This window comes from Lepidochelys olivacea, assembly GCF_965140295.1.
Source record: "Lepidochelys olivacea isolate rLepOli2 genome assembly, chromosome: 2".
Classification (NCBI taxonomy): domain Eukaryota; kingdom Metazoa; phylum Chordata; order Testudines; family Cheloniidae; genus Lepidochelys; species Lepidochelys olivacea.
In genome coordinates this window covers 43,518,203-43,541,936 of record NC_140412.1, presented here as the reverse complement: position 1 = coordinate 43,541,936, position 23,734 = coordinate 43,518,203, and the positions used below count along the sequence as shown (strand labels likewise).

Sequence of the window (23,734 nt, the reverse complement as noted above, 5' to 3'; positions counted from 1 at the left end):
GCTGCTCCTACTTCTTGCCACGCAGCAACAGAGTCACATTCACAAGATGGATCAGTTCCACTGCTACCCACAAGGTTCTGAATAGTACCCAGCAAAAGGCCACGTCAATTTTAGTCAGCTGCTGGTGAAAGATATGAGAAGGTGCAGAAGTATTTGCTGGATTTATTCAAGGGAAGGGGATCCCCAAAAATGGGGTTAAAAGTATCAGAGACCCCTTTCCATCCATCTTACAACTGCTAGGCAACTCTGGAAAGGGCAGAAGTGAGTGATTTTCCTGTACTGCAGCTGAAGGAGGTTTAAATCAGATACTTATTAGCTCAACAGATATGAAACATGGAGTCCACAGGGTAGAGTCTATGAACAGAATTCTGGAAGAAATCTTAGCACCCTTTCCAGAAACTGCAGGTGGGGGAAGCTATAAAGGAGTTCAGCTTCTCAAAAGGGCATTGCTCCTGGGTTCACAGAGATCACCCACCCATCCTCATCTTTCATATCTACTGTGGGCTATTAGGCATCTGCTAAATTTTCCAAGTCCTACTCACCTCATCATTCTGTTCTTTAGAGAGTAAAATAACTGATAAAAATGGAACCTATTCACTCATCTCAGTGGCGTATTACATAAATTATCATGGTGTTTGAGTTAACAACTATTTCATAGCTGGAACATTTTAGCAGAAGTATCCAACTAATACGCTTCCCCAATCTGTGTGAATTCCTTAGACATTAGAGGCTGAAGGCTTCTTCAAATCAGGTTATCATCTAGTTCTAGTCCATCCACCTGGGAAGTGCATGATTGCTCCATACAATATATTCTGTACATTTCTCTAGCAGATCTACTCCACACTATAATTAGTTTCCACCAGTAGGAGACCTTTCCTCCTCACTAGTGTCTCTATGAAGATGATGCCTCCACAATGCTTCCCAAAGCTGGAAAAACCAGGGCTATACCTCAAACCAGGCCTTTTATCAGCATAGTTCTATGGTAGCCGCCAAGGCATTAGAATGAATAACACACTGTCTCATGGTCAAAACAGTAGACATACTTTAGAGTCCTTAAAGAAAATGTAGCTAAGAATTCTTTGGCCTCTAGGTTTTCAAAAAGAAAAGGAGGACTTGTGGCACCTTAGAGACTAACCAATTTATTAGAGCATAAGCTTTCGTGAGCTACAGCTCACTTCCTCAGATGCAAATGTCTGGTTCCAATAGCCATGAATACGGCTCACTTAAAAACAAAAAAAACAAAACACCACCCCCCAAACCAAACATCATAATATTTGCAAATGACTGGATTTTACATTGGTATTTGATATTAAGCTATAAAGAATGGCTCCAATTAGAAAAGTTAACGTAACCCTCTTTGCTTTTTTCAGAGTAACAGCCGTGTTAGTCTGTATTTGCAAAAAGAAAAGGAGTACTTGTGGCACCTTAGAGACTAACCAATTTATTAGAGCATAAGCTTTCGTGAGCTACAGCTCACTTGTGTTCCCCTCCCCTCCCTGCAAAAAAAAAAAGAAAAAGATTTTTTTGGGCGGTCAGGTGAGGGAACCAGGAGAGGGGGGGAAAATCAGAGTGGATGGAGTGAAGATTTTAGTTGTCTCTGGTTATGAACCCAATATTGGACACAGTTAAATTAATAGTGTCGAATTCACTGTATCATAATTTGGAATAATATGTAGATAACTTACCTAAATTCAGGCAAAGGTGATGGATTTATGAAGAGGTTTCTGAATCTGTATTTCTTGAATCTGGAAAAGTCAGTAGCTACCGTTTCCTTGTGGGGTGTTTCAATAATTATGCAGGGGGAGATGCCTCCTGATATTGTGGGTGGCCAACAACTCTACAATGTAAACAACAACAACAAAAATCTTATAAGTGCTTACTTCACCTGCCCAGTTTGCTTTTGAGGTACATACTAAACAGAATAAAATAAATGAAGAAATTGAATAACATCTATTATGTACATGTAACCTATCTTCCATATCCTTCAATATCCTTCAAAATGCTATAAGTAATTTCAAAAACATAAGCAAAATGTGTGAGAATTTATTTTAAAATTAACTAAAAGCTAGTTTATTCAAGTGTTCCAGGATATACATATGGGTATTGAAAAATTAGAAAACAAAAGAATGACTTTCAAGTCAAGGTGGAACCACCACATGCACGTAATTCTGATAAATCAAAGGAACCTGGCTTTTGGGAGGTAAATAACTTGTCATTTATCAGCCAAGGTGTAACTAATCCATTGCTTGAACCATCAGTTTATTTATCTGTAGAACAATACATTTGTGTTCTCTTGAATACCTAAAATGTCATGGGGAACACAGCAGCCAATTCCACTATCTACTTTTCATCTGGGGAACATAAGTAGGAAAGAACAGAAATGAACTATCTACAGCACCTCAGTGGAGACTCAGCAATGTATTACTGTCAATTAACTATTCAAGGGCAAACTGCCCACACATAGTTCCAGGGCTAGATACGAACCTGTCAAGCAGCAGCAACAGCTTTTCAGCCTGCCAAGGACCAAAAATGATACATAATGGAGACCCAAAACAAGGGACATATAAAATTATTCATGCAGGAAACCTTAAAATGATATGGGAGTCATTCCTGTTGTACAACTGACTCTCTAACTTGTTTCATGATTGTTTAATTAAAAACATAACAGCCACAGTGGGTCAGACCCATGGTCCATTTAGCCCAGTATCCTGTCTTCAGATGGTGGCCAGTGGCAGATGCTTCGAAGTGAATGAACAGAATAGGGCAATATCAAGTGATCTATCCCATCATTCTGTCCCAGCTTCCGGCAGCCAGAGGCTCAGCAACATCCAAAGCATGGGGTTGTGTCCCTGATCATCCTGGCTAATTGCCATTGATGGATCTAATTTTTTTGTAATCCAGTTATACTGTTGGCCTTCACAACACCCCCTAGCAATGAGTTCCACTGGTTGACTGTACATTGTGTGAAGTACCTTATGTTTGTTTTAAACCTGCTGCCTATTAAGTTCATCAGGTGACCGCTTAGTCTTATGAGAAGGCATAAACACAGTTATTGATAAGTTTCCACCAATGAAAGTGAGGGGACATCAAATTTGTATGGAATATAGGCAGCAGATTAAAAGTGAGCTAAATCCCTTTAAAAAAAAAAAAAAAGGGAAGATGTGGCCAGTTTGTCAGCAAGTGATTTCTAATGGGATGAGATTTGCTGTAGCCCACAGAGCTGTTCCAGGACACGTTTATTTTGCAGAATACTGCATATGAAAAACGCACACATCCCATACATACAAACCTATTTAGTGAGATGGAACTATCTGATTGCAGCTGGTTAATAAAGTAACTTTTATACCTATATAGCACCTTCCATCTCCAGCTCTCAGAACACTTCACAATCATCATGTTTAGCTTCAGCGTATTCCTTTGATATAATTAAGTATTATTCCCATTCTTTTAAAAAACCAGAAGACATTGACTTTCCCCGAAATCATAGTCAGGTCTTGTCTACAATAGTTAAAGTGCTGTTTTAATCTGCTTTAGTTAAACTAAAATAAGAGGGCTTGCATTGGTTTAAGAGTGCCTTATCTTGGTTCATTTTAAACTGATTCCTAAGAGACTTGAGAAAACACAAAATAAACGTGGTTTAAACTGAAATAAGAGCACCCACATAGCCTTTTCACCCATTCAACTAAATAGGTTTAATTTAAGCTGCGGTTTTAAACCAGTGTAACATTCTTGTTTAGACAAGCTCTGGAATTAATTCCATTTTAAATCCACACCAGACCTCATTCAAGAATAACCTTCCACATATAGATAAGCCTTCGGCCTGTGGCAGAGGAGGGCATACAACTCAGAAGTCCTGCTCCTGAACAATGATACTCTCTACTTCAGTAGAATAGTAGCTTCCCCTCACGACCCAACTGACATCTTCCAGTGCCAAATGCATATATAAAATGGGAGGACTCCTCCCCCGCCATATTGAGTTCCAATCGGTTTTGTATGCATGAATGCATTACCTTAATCTCATACTGATGTCTTTTAATGACCTTTTCATCTTCTCCTTTCTGGATATCCTGTTGAGAAAGACATTAATTGATCAATGCCCCTCAACCATACTGTCATATAAAGCAGTGTGCAGAGTAAACCACCACCATCTTGCTCCACTTCCTAATCATGTGTTCTACTGAGAAGACTAACACAATTCTTCCCTGTCCCCCTACAGCAGCAGGTATAGGAAACAAACCTTCCAATCCTGTATATTTCCAGGTAAGTTAGTCCCTTGCTCACCTCTGTTGCTCTCCTCTTCTTGGTCTGGAGAGACTCTGGTGCCTGCAGCTCTTGTGGAAACTCTTTCTGACAGGAGGGTGGGGGTGGCGGTAGCAGCTGCTGCTGCTGCTTGGCTTGCAAACGACTACTGGAGAGGAGAAAAACGTATATAGCATGAAGAGAGCAGCTGTTATTAAAGGGACATAGGCTAGTTTGGTTTATGAAGCTGTCAGAAATTACCTGCGTCTTGACATCTTCCTTGGGCTGTAGGATCCCTTCCTGGAATGCAGAAAGAACAAGAACTTAGTCCATAGACCCAAGAGGAGAAATATGGGGCAAACTACAGAGCTTAACTCAGATTCAACACCAAGGTTTTTGGGCTGCACATTTCAACACTGGCTTTACACCATTAGGCATCAGAGCACAATGCAAAGTATGTGTGCACATATGTACAAATATACAGTGTGCATGTATTTTATATCTACATAATCACACAATATAGGGTATACATATGCATGATCAGATTCACCACTAGTGTAAATCCATGTTTTCCAAAATACATGTGCCCATTTACACCAATAGCAAATTTAATTCAGTGCATTTGTATAGGGGGATACTTCATCTAGGTGGGAGAGTGAATCCAGCGTGTGCAAGGAGAGAAAGGGCATACTAAGCCCAGTCATCTCCTCTTCCCCACCTTCAATGTATTAGTGTAGCATATTGGTCTATTATACATAAATACACACCCACATTAAACAACCACCATATATTTTATATGCACTGCCATATTATTTTTATTATATACACACTCATCTAATGTATACAACACAGTGTAATAGGACATACATTTCAAAAAATACACACACACAGCAGTAGTGTGTATTCACCCACCTTATGTACAGAACCAGACAGCTCTTCCTCGCCTAGCTATTTCTGTCCCCTGCACACCGGGCCCCCTGGAGCTGCTACACCTCTCCCCACCCCAGCTCTGAGAGGACTCTACCCAGGACGCCAGGGCTCCCTGACCCCTGGGGCTCTGCGAGCTGCTCCGGCTCTGCGCGTTTCTCCGGCCCCTGAAATGCCGGTTCCGCGCCAATTTACAGAGAGCGGGGAAGAGCAGGCGGCAGCGGCCTGGGGCTGGGCTCAGGGCGTCCCCCTGGTGAGGCCTCCCCCGCTCCACCCCCGGGACCTGCCGGGGACCCATCCCCCCGCATGTCACAGGGCAGGGGGTCCACGCGGGCGGGCACTTTCCTCCCGCGCCCGCACGGGGCCAGGCTCCCTCCAAAAAGGCAGCCCCTTCCCCGCCCCGTGCGCCTGCACCCTCCCAGCGGGGCAAGGATAGCGAGGGAGCAGGGCAGGATCCCGAGCCAGACGCCCTGCACCCCGAGCCAGTCCCCCCCCAGCCCCCAAGCACAGGGAGACCCCCCCTCCACATACCCCCACTCCACACACGGCCTCCCCTGCCCCGTTCACGGGTGGGAGGCAATGCGGGTCTCCCGCGGGCACCCGCCACCCCGCGCTAAGTCACTCAGCCGAGGGGAGGGGAGCCCCCTCCTCACACGCCCCCCCCCCGTTTTACCCTCTCTGGGCGGTATAATGGGGCCAGCCAGGGGCTGGATTAGCCGCCCCAGCCGGATTCCCCACCCCCCCTCCCTCCCTGCACCGAGCCAGTCTCCCTCCAAAACCTCAGGCACCGGCGCCCCGGCCCCCACTCCAACAGGGGCCAGCGCGGAAGGGGGTCACCCCAGGGCTGGGGGGCAGGGGGCTGCAGCCGACACCCCCCCCCGTCACCCCGCGGAGGGAGGCGCAGCCCCCGGCGTGCCCAGGGCCCCCATGCTCAGAGAGGCTCGCAGGGGGCGCCCGGGGGCGGGATGGGGAGCGCCCGCCAGACACCTCTCCCCAGCCACTCTCCCTCCAAAACAGCGCCCGGGCGGGCATCCCGCCGCGCCACCCGCCGCGGCCCCGCCACCGCGCGGGGCCCAGTCCCCGCCGATCGCCCCGGAGCGGGCCCTCCAGAGCCGGGGCGCCGCCGCCGACCCCCGGGCCCGCCGCCCCCCAGCCCGCAGGAGGGGGCGGTACAGGCACCTCAGCGCCTTGTCCCCCCACCCCGGCCCATCTGTCCCCCCAGCCTCGCCGCGTCCCGCCCCGGCCCTGCCCCAGGCTCGGGGACACCCCCTCATGCATTGCCCGCCAGCCTGTCCGCCCGCCTGCCCGCCCCCCAGACCCTTCAGCCGGGCGCACCTCACCCGCGGTCGGCCGGCTCACTGCTGCTCAGCTGGCGCCGGCGCCAAGTCCCTATATACTGCCGCCCGGGCCCTCCCCTGCGCATGCGCAAGTGCGTCCCGGCTCATCACCCCCCGTCATCGTCCCTCCCTGCAACACCCGCGCCCTACTCACCCCCCACGCAGCACAGGGCACCCCCAGCCTGCTGCACTCTCCAGCAGTCCGACAAGCCTCCAGAGATCAACAGTCCCCCACCCTCCCTCTCCTATGCAGCCAGGGCACCCTTGGACAGCCTTCCCTGTCTCATGTGCTCTGCCTGCCCCCACCACGGCCAGGGCACCCACTGGACAGCCTTCCCTGCCCCCACCACAGCCAGGGCACCCACTGGACAGCCTTCCCTGCCCCCACCACAGCCAGGGCACCCGCTGAACAGCCTTCCCTGTCCCATATGCTCTGCCTGCCCCCAGCAGGCCATGGCACCCACTGGACAGCCTTCCCTGCCCCCAACACAGCCAGGGCACCCACTGGACAGCCTTCCCTGCCCCCAACACAGCCAGGGCACCCGCTAGGCAGCCTTCCCTGCCCCTATGTGCTCTGCTGCCCCCGCCACAGCCAGGGCACCCACTGGACAGCCTTCCCTGCCCCCAACACAGCCAGGGCACCCACTGGACAGCCTTCCCTGCCCCTATGTGCTCTGCCCCCAACACAGCCAGGGCACCCACTGAACAGCCTTCCCTGCCCCATATGCTCTGCCTGCCCCCAGCAGGCCATGGCACCCACTGGACAGCCTTCCCTGCCCCATGTGCTCTGCTGCCCCCGCCACAGCCAGGGCACCCACTGGACAGCCTTCCCTGCCTCCAACACAGCCAGGGCACCTGCTAGGCAGCCTTCCCTACCCCTATGTGCTCTGCCCCCAACACAGCCAGGGCCCCACCTAGACAGCCTTCCCTGCCCCCAACATGGCCCAGGGCACCCCGACTTGCTGCTCCCAGGGGCAGGGGAGGGCACAGCAGCCTCATCCCTGCAGGGATATGCAGCCTCATCTCAGGTTCCCCATGCTCCCATACAGGCACCGACCTACATACAATTCTGCTCTGCCCCAGTCCAGTACACTACACGCCAGGCGGCTGCAACTCCCAAAGGGAGGTCATTCGCCAGCAGCAGCCTCACGCCCAGCCCCCCCCCCACACACACACAGCAGGAACTCCCTACACCTCTCCCCGTCGCCTCCGGCCCGGCCCATGCAATGCGCCCGGGATTCCTGCTCGGGGGGTGCAGCAAGGAACAGCACAGCTGTCCCCACCCGACGCCTTCCCCCTACAGCCAGAACACGCCGCAGCCCGGCGCGGAGCTCCACCCCCGGGCGGAGTCAGGGCCAGCCTCGAGCCAATGGGGAGGGAGTTAGGGCCGACAACGTGGAGCTGGCTGCAAAATGTAAACATAGAGCAGTGCGCGGCGTGGCTCCCATAACAGTGAATTTAAAATCCGGCAGTGTTCTGTTTAACCAGAGAGAAACTAGCTTACACACTGGGAGCAGGTCTTAGCCTTACCCTCACCCGAACCTTCTCCCCGCCCCAGTTTCAATTAGAGGGAGCAATGGCATCACTATGTTTCAGCATCATTTGAGGTCCTTTAATTCTCATTACCCAGGTGCTGTATTACTCTGACATAAAAGCGCATGATATTTGACAGAAGCCTATGGCTAAATTTGGACCTTCTTTTTGGTCATCATGACTCTCGACATCAACTCACTCCTAAGGCAGCAGCAACTTTGAGTTCAGTGTATCTCTTGAATGTAGCAGACTTTCCCAAGTCTCTCAGTAGGAATGGTGGGCATTTAAAATGTAAAAGTTCCCAAATGTTTCAAAAAACATTAATGTATTTTTAAAAGAGCTCTCAGGTCTAAATTCCACAGAGATTTTGGATAGATGATGTAAGCGATAAGAACAAAGTTTGAGTGCAACCAGAACTCCCCAAAATTAAAAGAAATTCAACTTTACACACAGTTGAGAATACTTAAAAATTAACGTCCTCTTATCCTAGTATTTTTCTTGTCCCCCTCTCTTCCACCTTCTGTGTCTCAGGCCTTGTCTAAACACAAAACTTTCCACATTTTAAAATCTGTTTTAAAATAGATTTAGTTAAACCAATGCAAACTCCTGTGCAGATGTTCTGAAATTGGTTTACAGCTGGTTTAGATCAATTTACCTTTATTCAGTAATTTCAGTATAAGCCAGCAATAAGTCTATTCAAGCATGGTGTACAGAGGGCATACTGATTTAAATAAATACATTTTTAAAACAATTTTGGTTAAAATGGTGCGAGCTCTGTGCATAGACAAGGCCTCAGACACCCCCTTCCTATGTATTGTTGTCTCCTTCCCCTCACCTCTCTAAACACTTCTGTTCTTCCTCCTTCCATTCTCTCCCCATCCCACCACACACACACACACAATGTAATATCACATAACAAAATTACACACCATTTTCTGATATCCTAAAGGCATGACAAAAAGTACAAATATATGTACTTTTTATTCCTTTATTTTTCCATTTCAAAGAGCAATAAAAAACAGTATATTATATCAAAGGTTAAGATGTTATAATAGATTCATTGGCAAACAGACTATTTCAACATGTAGTAAACTCTTCGGAGCAGGGACTGTCTTTCAATTCTGTGTGCACAATGTTTAGTACAATAGAGCCTACATTTCTGTCCACTGCCACAATACAATAAACAACGTCTTACAGTAGTATGTGATAGATACCCAAGGCCAATGTCTTTCACAATTCTACAAAACTGCCACAGAATCTAAGCTTTCCTTTTTGACAAGTTACATTGCTAGTCCTTCTGATTGAGAAAACTTCCAAATGTAAAATCAAAGAAAAAACAATGTGGTGTTTACTGTTCACATCTGTAAGTAGCCTAAAAGCAACCTATGTGACGTGAACTCCCACTATTCATTCCAATGGAGTTAAATTTTGAAAACTAGAAGTGAGAAAATAAAATGCCATTGTTAATTATTTCACGAATGATCATTTTAAAATAAGCGTTCAGTCTATGTGCTTACTACTGATAGGCACAGACAGATATTGGCAAGGATTGTATAACATTAGCACACGTTAACATACCAACTAATACATTTTAACAGTCTATGATACACAAAGGACACTGCCTTTAACACATTAGTTTTAGTTCAGCCAGACTTAACACATGAAAGGCAATATGGCTTCATAAGTCAAACCAAAGAGCCATATTTCTTTGATTCTCAATAGTATCACCTTTCTTCTTTGTCTAGATAGATACATTTGGATCCATTGCCTTTACTCATGATGGAAACACTCAGTAGTCCTACCCTAGGGGAAAACCAGTTTCTTTTGCTTCTAGTCTCAATTACATTGGAAGAAGTTGCTCTGTCAGCTAGTCTTACCCTTGTCTCTATGTGGCTGAAAACCTGGTCTTTTGCCTTCAATACTAAAAAAGTTAATGGCTCCCCCAACCACGACCCTATCCTTGTTATTCTCAGTTGCTCCTCAGCCTATTAAGGAGGCACCCATTTCTATATCCCTCCTGAAAGGGTTCCTCTGCAATCCCTACACTGAGGAGCAACACCTGTTAATAATAGTGTATTAACCCTCTCCTTACCTAACACCGCATATGGTCTCACACTGACACTCAGAAAAGAGAGGACTGATTGTCTTCAAATTTTCTAGCACAAATTCACCTCTGAGCTGTGACTAAGCATGAGGAATTTCAGTTCAAGTAGTAGTTTGGGGAGTACATTCTAAGCCACTGAAAATAGGAACATAAAAATAAAATACTGAATGCTTTTCATGATCAAAATACTTTATAAATATATAACTAATTCCCACATCACCCCTATGAAGCAGGTAGAATACTATATCCATTTCATAGAGGGGGGGAAAGTGAGTTAGACGTCAAGGGACTTGCTCTAGCACTGGGTTTCTTGTCACTGCCAACATGCTAGGTCCTCTGAGCTGGGAATTATACGAAGATGTGTCTGGTTCCTGACTGATGAGAGACCAGGCTGATTCAGGCAATGCTATCAAACCTGCAGCTGTAGAGGACCCTTGTCTCTTGGGGTTTTTTTCCTACAAAGGCAGGTTGAAGTTAGTTTAACGTTCACTGCTTACACTTCTCTGTGTCGTGCTGTATGATATAGTCAGTGCTGGCTGTAAGCTTCAAAGTGATAATAATTTGAGCCCCAAAGAATCTAAATTTCTCTACATGCCCCCCTCCTTATCTTGGCCATGGCTGGGACACAATGCAGATTTCCTCTCACCAACTTTAACATAGGAAGCCCCCATCCACTATTTCCCATACTCACTCCACAAACACATGCAGCAGTTCTAGACAGATTCCCTATTATCCAACCCCTATAGGTCTACACTTCTGCCCACACCGCTGGCATGGGAAAGGAATGTGGATCAAATGGGGTGGAGGATGTTGCTCCCTGGACCTTGGAGGGCAATCAGATTACTATGCAGAAACCCATGGATTTGCTTGAACTGGCCCTGATCAGAGAGGGGTGGTTAAAGCAGAATTGCAAATACCCACTACTCTGCCTTTCTCTGTTTCTATGCGATGTGTAAATTATTGTCTAACAGACTTTCAGCTTTGAAATGCAAAATTTAATTTCTGGGGTTACAGCTTCAAGTTAAATCTGGAATTTGGTCATTTTAGGCCGTGTTCAGTGGTAACGTTATGGCTACCCCATGAATTTAATGCAAGTAGCATATGTTGAGGTTTGTCTGCCCACTCTGAGGCCTGGTCTACACTAGGAACTTCCATGGTATTGGCTACATCTCTTGGGGTGAGAAAAATCCACACCCATGAGAGATGAAGCTATACCAACCTAACCCCTGCTTGAGACAGTGCTAGGTCAATGGAAGAATTATTATGAACCCCTCCTGCCAGCATACGTAGCGTCTACATTGAAGAGCTACAGTGATGCAGCTGCAGCAGCAGCGCTGTAGCATTTTAAGTGTGGACAGACCCCGATTCTTTCTTCCCAGGTTTCAGACCCATCTCCTCATCCACAAAGTGTGTGGCAGCTGGCCCGCTCCCATCTTCCAAGTGCCACAAACCCTGGTAACCAGCAAAGATGCCCAGCTGCTCTGTTTTCTCCTCCCAAAAGGAGGTCTCTGAGAAGACCCATCATAGGAAAAATGTGAGTCTTGTAGCAGTCAGCTAAATTCTCCTTTACACTGAAGTCATATTTTTAGTTATACTTACTGCTGGGACTTCTCTTTGTGTGGTGTAACAATGAGAAGGCCATGTTTTGGGAGGTAGCCTTGTTTTGTGGTACTGCCCAGGACTGGGAGTCAGGAGTTCTGAATTCCATTCCTGGCTATGTGAACTTGGACAAGCTACAATGTCTCTCTGCCTCATGTTCCCCATCCATAACATAAGGATACAGCTTCTGCCTCCCAGAGATGGTAAAGGATTAGTTAGCGTATGTACAAAACTTTCAACATGTAAAGGGACATCTGAATGTTCAACATAATTTACATAGTGCCAGTTCAGTGCACAATTCCTTACAGACAAAAAGGAATTTACAATCTAAATAAAACAAAATGCAATATCAGACGGTGAGATTGTTAAAGGAAAGAAGATGGGGGGAAGGAAAGCAACTATTTTACAAATTAAGTCTTATGTTTCTTTATGATCAGGAACCAGATTTGGAGCTGATCGCGTCAGAACTGCAATTAGTACACAGTAACAAGCCACAGTTTTGCCAAATGGAGGAAAACGTGTTCTTAAGGATTATTTTCCAATCTTTATTACTATTTATGCTTTGTAAGAGGAGCAATATTTAAATGGTTAATGATAAATTGTAAGTGCTAATAGTAAAATTCGAAGGCAGAATTCACATGCCATTGAGATGTACTGGTAAAGTGCCATACAACCCGCAAGTAATATGTTTTATATAATTCAGCAACCTCAAAAAAACAATAGGTGCCTCACTGATACTAGTTCAAAAAGGCTAAAGCTAATATTGCAACAAAGGGTTGTAAATGTGGGCCCTTTCCACAATGAGAATATCTACAGTAGACAATTTTATATGTTTGCCAGCCATGGAAGCAGAACAATGCTAGACACAACTGTGGGTGGTTTTATTTTAATGTTGAACAGTTAGCTTAATAACTGTAAATTGCCATTGGTGCAGATCCTCCAGTTGAAGCCATGATGGAAGTTGTAGTATAGACAGCTCAGGCATTCTGCCTGCTGCTCTAGACAATAGGGTGATAAAACTGCCAGTGACCAGTCTAGATTAGCACTCCCACCATTGGAAATGCACTACTGTTGGACAACAGTGGGAGATTTTCACAATACCTCCATCTCTGTTTAAACTAGGGGAAATGTCAAAAAATGGCCCACTGGTGTTAGCAACATTGGGAGCCTGAGGCCCTTCCTACCCTGGGTCAGGTTTATTTTTGCACCCTGTACTTACACCAATACAAACCTCTAGCATAGAGGCACTGTACGAGTAGCTTATGCATTTCAAACTGGAGTAAGTCACAGCTTACTCCAATGCAGTGCACCTACATTAAGGACACCAGAGCAGTTACATGATGCAAAATATATTGGAGAAAGAGACCAGCAGACAGACAGCCCTGGCAGTGGTGTTGGAACAATTTTTTTACGGGGGTGGAGTGCTGAGAGCCATTGAACAAAACTGTAAACCCTGTATGTGATGGAAACCACTTCAAGCTAGGGGGTGTTGCTGCAGTCCCAGCACTCCTAGTTCGAACATCCCTGAGTCCTGGCTTACATGGGTTGTTTATTACTGCCATGGTTTCTAACCCCATGGTGTAACTAACAGCATTATAAAGGCTGTTGGCAGCCAGTGATCCATTGTTTATATTTAAAAGACATTTTTCAAAAAATCCTCTGTTGCTAACACTGGTTCAGCTCTACTAGCTGCTGCAGGCCTTTTAACAATGTTGTTAAGACCTGATCTGAGCAGGATTAGGTAAAACAATGATTAAATTGGTGACAACAGCCCTTGCCCACCCTACACTAGGACTCCCATTGTTGCTTAATTTTTGTGGGACTGAACTATTGTTAGCAATGATGGAAACATTTTAGGAAGTGTACTTGGAATAGACAGGGCTCACCGTAGACCAAACTCAGCACATCATAACCATGTTTGGCACCACAGTACAAAAGCTCAGGGAACACTAGAGCCATGGTATGGGTCAGCAATGGAACTGGAAAAAAGATTACTACCAGCAGTCCACTCTTTGTGGCTGCGTCTCTCTATAGGACCACAGAGTAGTTGAGAAGGTATCCGCTACACGGGCCCCTGTGACCACTTCCCATCGTGGTTCAGTGGACTGTTGAGTCGATCTCTGCTCCCACAATCTCTTAATGTGACTGGGTTTTTAAACAGCTCCCCATTTCCCTCCAGCCACTGGTTTCTTCTCTCAGTGGGGCTCGGAAGAGGGTTGTTGAGCAGCTCTCCAATTCACACCATGTCCTCAACCGTCTTGCCACTAGAATAGGGGAATTTCCTCACCAGTCCTGATCCTTGCTATAGGATGGCTAGGTGACTATCACATTTAGGCCAGGTGTATACTGTAGATAGGGCCTTATGGTGGTAGGATGAGATGGTGCCCTTCCCTTAATCGGCATACTATCAAAACTGAGTTTTATTAATTCACATTTCTCAGCCTGTGTTCAGTCTCCTCTATTCTGAAAGGTTAAATTGTGTTTTAAGGATGTCAAGGGGACAATGGTGTTGCGAACATGTCCTAGCATGACTTTTCCTATGATAGAAATGACTCATTCTCATATATATATAGAGAGAGAGAGACACACACAGAAACCTTGACTCTCATTTGCATGTGTCATTGGATGATGAAGTGTGAAAATGGAGGTGGGTTAAGAATATGTACTAAAACTACACTATAAGAAAGCATACACTGCACGGCTGAATCAGAAAATATAATGATTAGGGATCCATTACAGTTTTAACCACTGAAGAGGTGTAATTCAAATGATACTATGGTGATTAGAGCTATATCAATAGCTATGGGCTTGCCTACAAAGAAAAGTTATATTGGTATAAGCTGAGGTGTTAATTTAAACAGATACAATTATGGACACTTTTATTCTGGTATAAGAAAGGCTTTTTTCTGTTTACTTTGGAAGGAGTTTAAGCCAAACTGGAAACAAAAACCCTACTCTTATTCCAGAAAAAGTGTCCATATGAGGAGCTATACCAGCATAGCTATAGCAGTTTAACTACATGGGTATAATTGTACCTGTATAACTGGTAAAAAACTTTCCTTGTAGACAGGCCTCATTATATAGCTCCTTGTTTTCCTAAGCTCATAACCCTCTATATGTTTTTTCCTTTGGGAATGAAAACTTCAACATTGTACTCTCTCAGCAAATGCATGATTTTTTTTTCCCCTGGAAATTCAGTTTGACCATTTTTGAGTTACTTGGAAAATAAAAAAAACACTCCACTGATTTTTTTCATACATAAGAATTACACAGTCACAAATCACAGAACTGGGCTTTTTGAAGTTTACACTTTATTGAACAATACAACGGGTAAAACATACCTGTTCATAGGAATGATCATATTGGGTCAGAGCAGTGGTCCAGCTAGTCACGATCCCATCTCTGACAGGGACTAGTACAACTCGTGCAGAAGAAAGTGCAGGAAATCCCGTAATTCCAGAGAGGTTGCTGTCTTCCCTGGGAACAGATTAACGGTGAGTATCTTCACTGCAGAGATAATTCAAGTTACTTCCCTTGCATTTACCTAGCTCAAGTGCAAGTGGCTACACTGTGAAAATAACACACGGCTGTATTCACACTAGTAATGCACTCATTCATGTATGGCACATCCAGGTGGATCCTACCATTATTCTTTCCACTGCAGTAAGTTGAGCAGCTCTATGTATTTTTTTTCCCACTCAGGAAACTGGGGGGAGACCTTATCTGTTCTTTCTGGGCACACAGGAGGAAATATGGGAAGGCATTGGAGGACTAGCAGCACTCAAACAGAGCTAGCCTGGCTCCATGCTACAGAGCAGCGCTGTTAGCACCTGATAGATTGGCTGACCGATTGTGGGTATAGGGTAAACCTAACACGAGCATAATCTAAATTAGATGTCAACACAAGACAAGAGATTGTGTGTGGGGATAGGACTCAAGTAAGTAGCAACACTCAAATTTACATTAACTTTGAAGCCCTATAATGTAATGAACTTTTATAATTGATTTCAATGAATAAGTGCTTTCAGGTGTCAACATTCAGAAATGTATTGATAAATCTATTTTACAGGCAGATGGGGTCACCCTACCCTTGGATTAGCAGATTGCCAGTTAACTCAAGGTAAAGGCTAGTGCTCACTTATGGGGCCCAGTGAGCATGTGAAGTGTCTACACTTGCTTTCACAAAGCAATTAGATACCACAAATTAACTGTCAACTAACTCTAGATAAAAGTCTAGTGAAGACTCCCTTACAGAGGCAGCATACCCTCTACCTTGGCTTCCCAGACAACCCCTCTTTAAATGAAGTGTTTGACTCGTATCTGCAAATTATCTCTTCCCATTACAGGGTCACCAAGTCTATGTTATTTGGCTAGGGCACTGCCCAAGGTGATATGCCATGAAATATGTATAATATGTATGTTCAGCTATATGTGACCATCCACATAAGGAGCTCATTGCTGACAATGAGTGTTAGCAATTCTCTCCCCTGCCCTTCCCCACCCCCCAAAACTCTTCTTATTGGTACTGAAAGTGGTTTAAATTGCCACTGAAAGGAGTACAAGACTTTTAGCACCATTATGTGTAATAAGGACCTAGTAGAACAATATTTTGATGATGCTTGATGTAGTGGGAGAAAGCTATTTACAGTACCCATCTACAGCAGCAGTTAAACCATTTTCAATATCAGGTGAAGGGAGGGGGCAAAGGAGAGACACTCATAGGCCCCATCTCCACTAGGGTTCAATGCCACTGATGTTAACATTAGCAGAAGACACTCAGCAAATGTTAAGAACATCAGCTAGTCCTATATGAAGCAAGTCTAATCAGTATTGTGTTCAAAACTGCCAGCAGCCAGTGGGATGTCTAGACCAGAGTTCCCAGGGCAAATACTGGTAGGTGAAGTTAAACCAGTGGGATGTTTTTGAACATTTTGCTATCAGAGACAAGACCATTGCTTACTGTATCCAGCAGCAATGGGTCATTTTCCTAGTACAGGCCATACCTTCCTGTATCCTTAACAGCATCTCAGAATCCTCACTTGGACCAAGATTCTGTGGCTTTTGTATGGTAATTTGGCAAACAGTTGGAGGCAGACACCCCTTATAAGGAAGGTTGGGCCATGCATCATTGGAAAGGTATCAGAGTGGTAGCCGTGTTTGTTCTCTGTCAGCAAAAACAACGAGGAGTAGTTGTAGTACCTTAGAGACTAACAAATTTATTTGGGCATAAGCTTTCGTGGGCTAAAACCCACTTCATCAGATGCATGGAGTGGAAAATACAGTAGGAAGATAGATACATAGTACATGAAAAGATGGGGGTTGCCTTACCAACCCTCATCTTTGTGTGTGTATAATTAATTAATTAATAAATAATAATAATAATAATTAATTAATTATACACACACAAAGATGAGGGTTGGTAAGGCAACCCCCATCTTTTCATGTACTATGTATCTATCTTCCTACTGTATTTTCCACTCCATGCATCTGATGAAGTGGGTTTTAGCCCACAAAAACTTATGCCCAAATAAATTTGTTAGTCTCTAAGATGCCACCAGTACCCCTCGTTTTTTCCTTCATTGGAAAGGTAGAATCCTCACAGATATTTAGTATTGATTTGACGTCGGCTTGAGCTGACAGTGTAGCCACTAAAATAAGCAAAAGGAAGTTGAGCCTGCAATTGTTAGAATTGGAACTTTGTTTACCCTTTGCCATTCCCACTTATGGATACCAAGAGCACAATTTGTTTCACAGCTGCTGGAAGAGCAATTATACCCCCAGAACAGAGAGAATTTTGAACTACAAAGGTCATTTTGTAGTGATAATTGTATTTATATACAGTGTCCAAAATTAGAGCTCAAACATTTGGAATTTAACTATAGTATGGAAAAAAGATTCAGACAAGCCACTTTAATAACAGGCCAATTTTTATTGATTGTTAAGATCATATGTTTCTTCATGAAGTGCAAGATGCACCATGAAACCAAAATACAGGAAGTTGTGTTATTAAATACACATTGTTTAAGCAATGCTACTTTTTGGCAAAGTGCTGTATTTTGTTGTTGTTCAGCTTGTATCAAACTGCCTATTCAAACTAAGAGCCAGACAACCTTTGATATCAAAAGAACTGCTACAAGTAGAGAAAGTGGCTCCAGAAAGCAGCTGCCATATATGCATAGACTGATGTACAGTATTTATCTTAACTGAAATGTCCCTTTTGAATTTTCAAGTTTGCTGTGTACAAGTTAAACCTAGAAGGCACAGGTTTGTTTACAACACATCTGTCTATTGACCGATACATACGGAAACACAGTTTCAACAAAATTAATGAATCAGCATCTGAGACAGTGCAAGGCCTCCACTTTTACAACAAACAATATGTTTTACTACTGTTCAAAAACCGTATAAAAAGCCATACAACTCACACACTACTAGAGAACAACAACAAAAAAACTGCCCAAGAACTCCAGGCACAAAATAGAACTAGTAACATAAATATGCAAGACAAAATTAACAAAAAAAAAAAAGTCACTGATGAAGTACTGTATATATTTCATACAATATAGCATGGTTTCCAATATTAAGAATTGAGAGGCACAGCTTTTGTGCAACAAAAAAGTTTATATCCTGAAAGATATAGGATTTCATCACTAGAAAGTTATCCAGTAATATAGTATAAAAAAAAAAAAAAAGATTAGTATCTCCCACTTTTTAGGAGCAGTCTAAAATTGCTTTTACTTGCCAACTGAAAAAAGGAGGCTCCAATTCTAATGCTTGGGAGCCATGCACTTCCCCTCCACTAAAAAATTAAAGGATTACAAAACCCTTTTAATTCTGAGAGGTGGAGATTCCATCTTCCTTCATTTAACTTTAGGAAAATTAAAGCTGAAGGAAAGCAGTTATTTAGGAAGAGAAAAATTAAAGCAAGGAGTCTCCTGAGCTGAAAAGTGTGTGTGTGTGTACACATATGTATGTGTGTGTGCGCGGGGAGGAGATGAAAGAAAGGCAGAGGAAAAGTGGAAATGAAAAGGTATCATACCGGAAGCAAAATTAAGATCTCCGTGAGCAAATGAGAGAGACTCTAGGAATACGAGACTGGTGAATCTACAAAATTATTCTTGGATAAATAATTGAGAGTTTCTAGCCCAGAGGAAAATATCACTGTGTATATATATGGATATGCATCACTAAAAAAAGAAGAGGTAAGAACACCAACAAAAATCGTCTACATTCTGAACTAGCATTAAGCACTTAGACTCATACATAATCACTCAAAGCAAAACCTATGTTCCATATCCCTGGAAGTTTCAAAGAACAGGTTAGACTAAACAGCTTTCAGGAATGGTCTATAAATGTGATCCAGCCTAAGTGCAGGGGGCTAGACTAGATGACCTCCCAACACTTCTAGGGATATATCCCAGTAAGATGACAGGAGTACACACAAAAGCAATGTAGATAGTGCTACATTTATAGATACACATGGCAGTTAAACTGCTAACTAAAACCAGAAAAAAATGGAGTATTTGAACGGAATTGGGGACCAGAAGGCTATTTGCTACAGGATTAGGAAGATTACGCTCCACAAGAGTTCAGCCTGCATATATTATATGCAGTGCTACTCATACTGCAAGATTACTACAAGGCATTAGGTTTTTGTATCAGCAAAATTGAAACATTTGGTCATATTTCAAAGAACATTTCATAGGTTTGAAATAATTCTTAAGCATTATTGGTCTCATCTAAACACAAAAATTAAAGCCACCCATATACACGTTTTATAGTGCTGAGGCTTTTCCACATGATTTCAGCTGGAAGACACTGTTGAATGTGACTAACATTTATATGCCTTAGCAGCAAATACAGGAAAAGCAGTGATCACAGATGAAGCACTGGAAACAAAAGAGAAAGAGTAAAGTTTCACTAGTCTCCCCGCCCCGAACTCATTCCTTGATTTACTCAAATTTCCAAGAATTATCTATCATGGTTGATTTTGTAGTGTGGCTGTCTAGAAGAATCTACACTATCAAATTTGGTAGCTTTGCCTTTCAAGGCATGCTTTCTTCCAGAAGATCATGCAAGATTTTAATATTTTTTGAAGAGGATGTTTAATGTTCTGTACTTTCCCCTCTCCCCCACTAGTCTATAAAATTAACATCAAGTAAGATTTTTCTGCTTTTATGCCACATGAGCAATGAAATAGCCACTGTTAATGTAGCTCCTACATCTTCACTTTTATATACTCTCCTAGCACTGTTTAATTCTGGAAGACTAGTAGTGTTAGAATGTATTTATAATGTTATGCCTTTCATCACTTCCAGTCATGGCCACCTCAATTTTATTCTCTCATTGGGAAAGAATTGGGAGGGGTGCAAGACCTCATCTGGAAATAGGTTTTCCATCCAGCAGTTTGTGAGCCATTCCTAATCTATCACTTGATCAATTCGAGGCAGTATCAGCAGCTCGGAAGCCCACCTGTACTCACCATCCACCAGAATAGGTTCTGCAGAAGGTGTTTCAGCTGCAGATGGACCTATTACAGAAGACAGTCAGTCTAGCCTTTTCTCCTTGGTTCAGACTACAGATAAACTAAACCAAGTTTTGGGAGCTATGTAATGGATGCATCCTCTCCCCAAAGGAAAAAGAAGAAAAAAAAGGGGGTGGGGGGGAAGAGAGCAAAGGTTGCATGATCTAAAATACTGATGGAATCTTTGGGTTAAGTGTCTATATTTAATAACCCATAGGTCTACTTTTCATTTCACTCCATATAAGGCATAAAGTTTGTCCCTCTCCAAATACCTGTAACATTTGTGCCACATCTTATTCCAGTATTATCAGGTGGACATTTTACTCTCTTCTGCTGCTTATATGAAGTACCTGACAACCGTAATTAAACTGGTTTGTTTAATGCAAGCAGATAATGTCTAATTTAGACAGAGGTGAAAGTAAGCTGGTACACCCTGGTACGGTGTACCAGTAGGAGCCAGTGCGCTGTACCAGGACCAGCTTTCCCAGAGGGCAATTTAAAGCCCTGGGGTAGTGGCGGCAGGGCCCTGGAGCTCCAGCTGCCGCTACTGCCTTGGGGCCCCTTTAAATCCCCACCTGAGCCCTGCTGCCCGAGCCCTGGGGTAGCGGCGGCAGGGCTCTGGCAGGGATTTAAAGGGCCCCGGAGTGCCAGCCACCGCTACTGCCCCGGGGCCCTTTAAATCCCCGCCAGAGCCCTGCTGCCGAAGCCCTGGGGTAGCGGCGGTGGGGCTCCGGTGGAGATTTAAAGGGCCTGGGCAGTAGCGGCGGCTGGAGCCCCGGGGCCCTTTAAATCCCCGATGGAGCCCGGCCACCGCTACCCCAGGGCTTGGACAGCAGGGCTCAGGCGGGGATTTAAAGGGCTTGGGGCTCCGGCAGCTGCTACCACAGTGGAGCCCCAGGCCCTTTAAAGCTCTGCCAGAGCCCAGAGCCCCGGGGTAGCGGTGGCAGCCGGGAGCCCCCAGGGCTCCTCAGTGATTTAAAGGGCCTGGGGCTCCCTTGCGGTAGTGGCAGCTGGAGCCCTGGGCCCTTTAAATTGCCCCCGAGCCCCGGGGCTCCCAGCCACCTCTGCAGCTGGTAGCTCAGGGGTGATTTAAAGGGCCCTGGGCTCCCAGCCGCCACTACCGCAGCTGGAGCCCTGGCCCTTTAAATCGCCTGGGGACTTAAGGCCACGCCCCTTCCAGTTGAGGCCACGCCCCCTGCTCAGGACTCCGGCATACTGGTAAGTCCTCTAACTTACTTTCACCCCTGAATTTAGATTAAATCTAGAGTTATCCTTCTTTCAATAAGAGTTTAGTGACATCTACTCCAAATCCATTGGCAACTATAGCATTTTAATGCTTATGTTAGAGTATAACTGTGTACACAGTATATACAGACATGCAAAGCTGTCAAAAGCACTAGTTATTAAAGTATATGGCTGACCCCAATAATTTTGTAACTTCATATGACTGAAGAATGCATGTTCCATCTTTGTTAGAATTTTCTTTAAAAACCCATCCATACATCGTAGTAAAGTTAAAAACCACACTCACACACATTTCCAAGACACTGAAATATTCAAGATAACCATTTAGGACCTATAGCAAGGCATTTTTTGATACACTATATGTAAATGTGGTTTCAAACTAATGTAACACTAGTCACGATTGTGTTCAAATGATTGATGGTCAGCTTCAGATTGATCACACCTTCATTATCTACACATTAAAACAAGAGCAAGCTAAGAACAATTAACCGATAGGATTAAAACCTCAAAAGCCTTCAGTAATTGTACTGACGCTGGCAAGGCTGGTGAACAAACAATCCATTGTGCTTGATTTGCCGAGAGTGGCAATCCCTGGTAAGATTTTGGCGACGGAGACTGTTTCTGTTGAGATGGGGTCTTTCATTATGTTCTTTTATCCACTGAGTTGGACGAAAACTCTTGGTTTGTTCCAGAAAACTTGAGTGAGCGGCAAGAGTGGCAACGTAGCAATGAATATGCTGCCCCATTTCATTTCGCGCTTCCATTCTAAAATTTAATACACAAATGTTACGGTTACAGTTCAGCTAGCACTTTGAGATCTAGATAAGTTTATTAAAGGAATATATTTTCTTCTAGCTGAATGAATATAGATAGGCTTGGAAGGATTAGTTTTGTGTCAGTAAATGTCACTAAACATCAATTTCATCATGTGCGCACACACAAAAATATTTCTATCAATAATAGAAATGTACAGATAGGCAAAATAAGAAAAAGGCAAAATAAGAAAAATGCTGCTTGGAGAACTTAAGAGCCTGATTTCAGGATATTTACTGTTGACAATTTGTATTTTAATGGTTATAATGCTTTTACGTTTTGGATCTCAATGTGTAATGCCATTAAATTATTGTCTGACATCCCCACTGCCTGGCCCTTCCACCCCAATAATCTCCTGCAACTGGGAGAATTTAAATAGATAAAAATAAAAAAGTGCTAAAAATAAGCAGACATAATCCATCAAAGTTGTTTAAAAATAATCAAATTCTGCCAAGCTATAGATATAGATATTTATATAGATGTTTACACAAATCACTTCCACTAGGTGACCCTATCCTATCACACAAGGCATGAAGTTTTCTGATGTAGTTCTTTAGCACGTTTCAGGGAGTGAGCTGATAATAGGTCTGTTTCCTCTACTCTCATCCTCTCTGTAAATGACTGTGTTATGTTGCCTTTTGTATTTCTGATTCAATATGTAATCTTTTGGGCATAATGCACTTTCCAGCTTGCTATTATTCATGAACTAATGGCATAATGCCCAAAAGATCATATAATGTATTAAATACAGAAGGCAGCATGTATTTCACTATCCTCAGAAGAATTAGTAAATATTTACTAGATGTTATGGTTAAAGGTCATCTTGCACACAGATAGTTTAGGCTGTGTGAAAATAAAGGGCACTAATAAAAGATTGTTTGGGTTGCCAGCCATGCAGGAAAATCCAAACATGGTGTTCATGCATAAGACCTGGAAAGTTAGACCACTTAAGCCACTCAAGTCAGACCAGCTGTGTGAAATGCCATGGGTAACTGATATTAAAGATCTTTCTTCAGCCTGTCCTTTTGATTCCCTCATGCCACTCAAAGTCAGACTGCTGTAAAGACATCCCATCACACAGTATGAGGCATAACCAACCTATGTAAAGGTAAAATGTTTCTTCCCTCCAACCCCCACAGCCTGATGTATGGTGTTTGAGGGTTGTTGTTAAGTTTTGTAACATAAGAGCTTTCCAGAGCCAATACAAATTTTTAAAAACTTCCACAAACCTCTCCATCGAGGTGGCATGATAGTTGTGACATTACGTGTATAGCAGATGCTTTTATGGGACACGAAGTGGTAGTATGCAACTTTACCACCACCCTTTTTGGATGACTCTTATAGTTCAGGGCACAGAGATGGGGCCCTCAGGGAGTCAGTTAAGCAAATTCAGCCCTAGCATGTCTCTGTTTC

The 23,734-nt window shown here is 43.9% G+C and overlaps 2 protein-coding genes across 12 annotated transcripts in view; both read right to left on the bottom strand.

Annotated features, from left to right (window-relative positions):
* Nucleotides 1-23,734, bottom strand: part of CCNE2 (cyclin E2) — a gene marked incomplete at its 5' end in the record, with an annotated part of 84,121 nt that overhangs the window by 12,316 nt on the left and 48,071 nt on the right. Inside the window, 5 exons of one of the 5 annotated variants that reach the window (XM_084619864.1) lie at nt 1,686-1,837; nt 4,011-4,067; nt 4,282-4,408; nt 4,501-4,539; nt 15,081-15,100. In XM_084619864.1, coding sequence (XP_084475990.1) covers nt 1,686-1,837; nt 4,011-4,067; nt 4,282-4,408; nt 4,501-4,539; nt 15,081-15,100 — 395 coding nt within the window. Of the gene's footprint in view, nt 1-1,685; nt 1,838-4,010; nt 4,068-4,281; nt 4,409-4,500; nt 4,540-6,501; nt 6,553-15,080; nt 15,101-23,734 lie in introns of those variants that run through there. The other 4 variants (XM_084619865.1, XM_084619866.1, XM_084619868.1 and 1 more) reach the window with 4 other exon arrangements.
* Nucleotides 17,645-23,734, bottom strand: part of TP53INP1 (tumor protein p53 inducible nuclear protein 1) — a 62,010-nt gene continuing 55,920 nt past the window's right edge. For 6 of the 7 annotated variants that reach the window (XM_084619870.1, XM_084619871.1, XM_084619869.1 and 3 more), the window contains one exon: nt 17,645-22,273. In XM_084619870.1, the coding sequence (XP_084475996.1) occupies nt 22,024-22,273 (250 nt within the window). In that variant the 3' untranslated portion in view covers nt 17,645-22,023. The remainder of the gene's footprint in view (nt 22,274-23,734) is intronic. The other variant, XM_084619875.1, reaches the window with a different exon arrangement.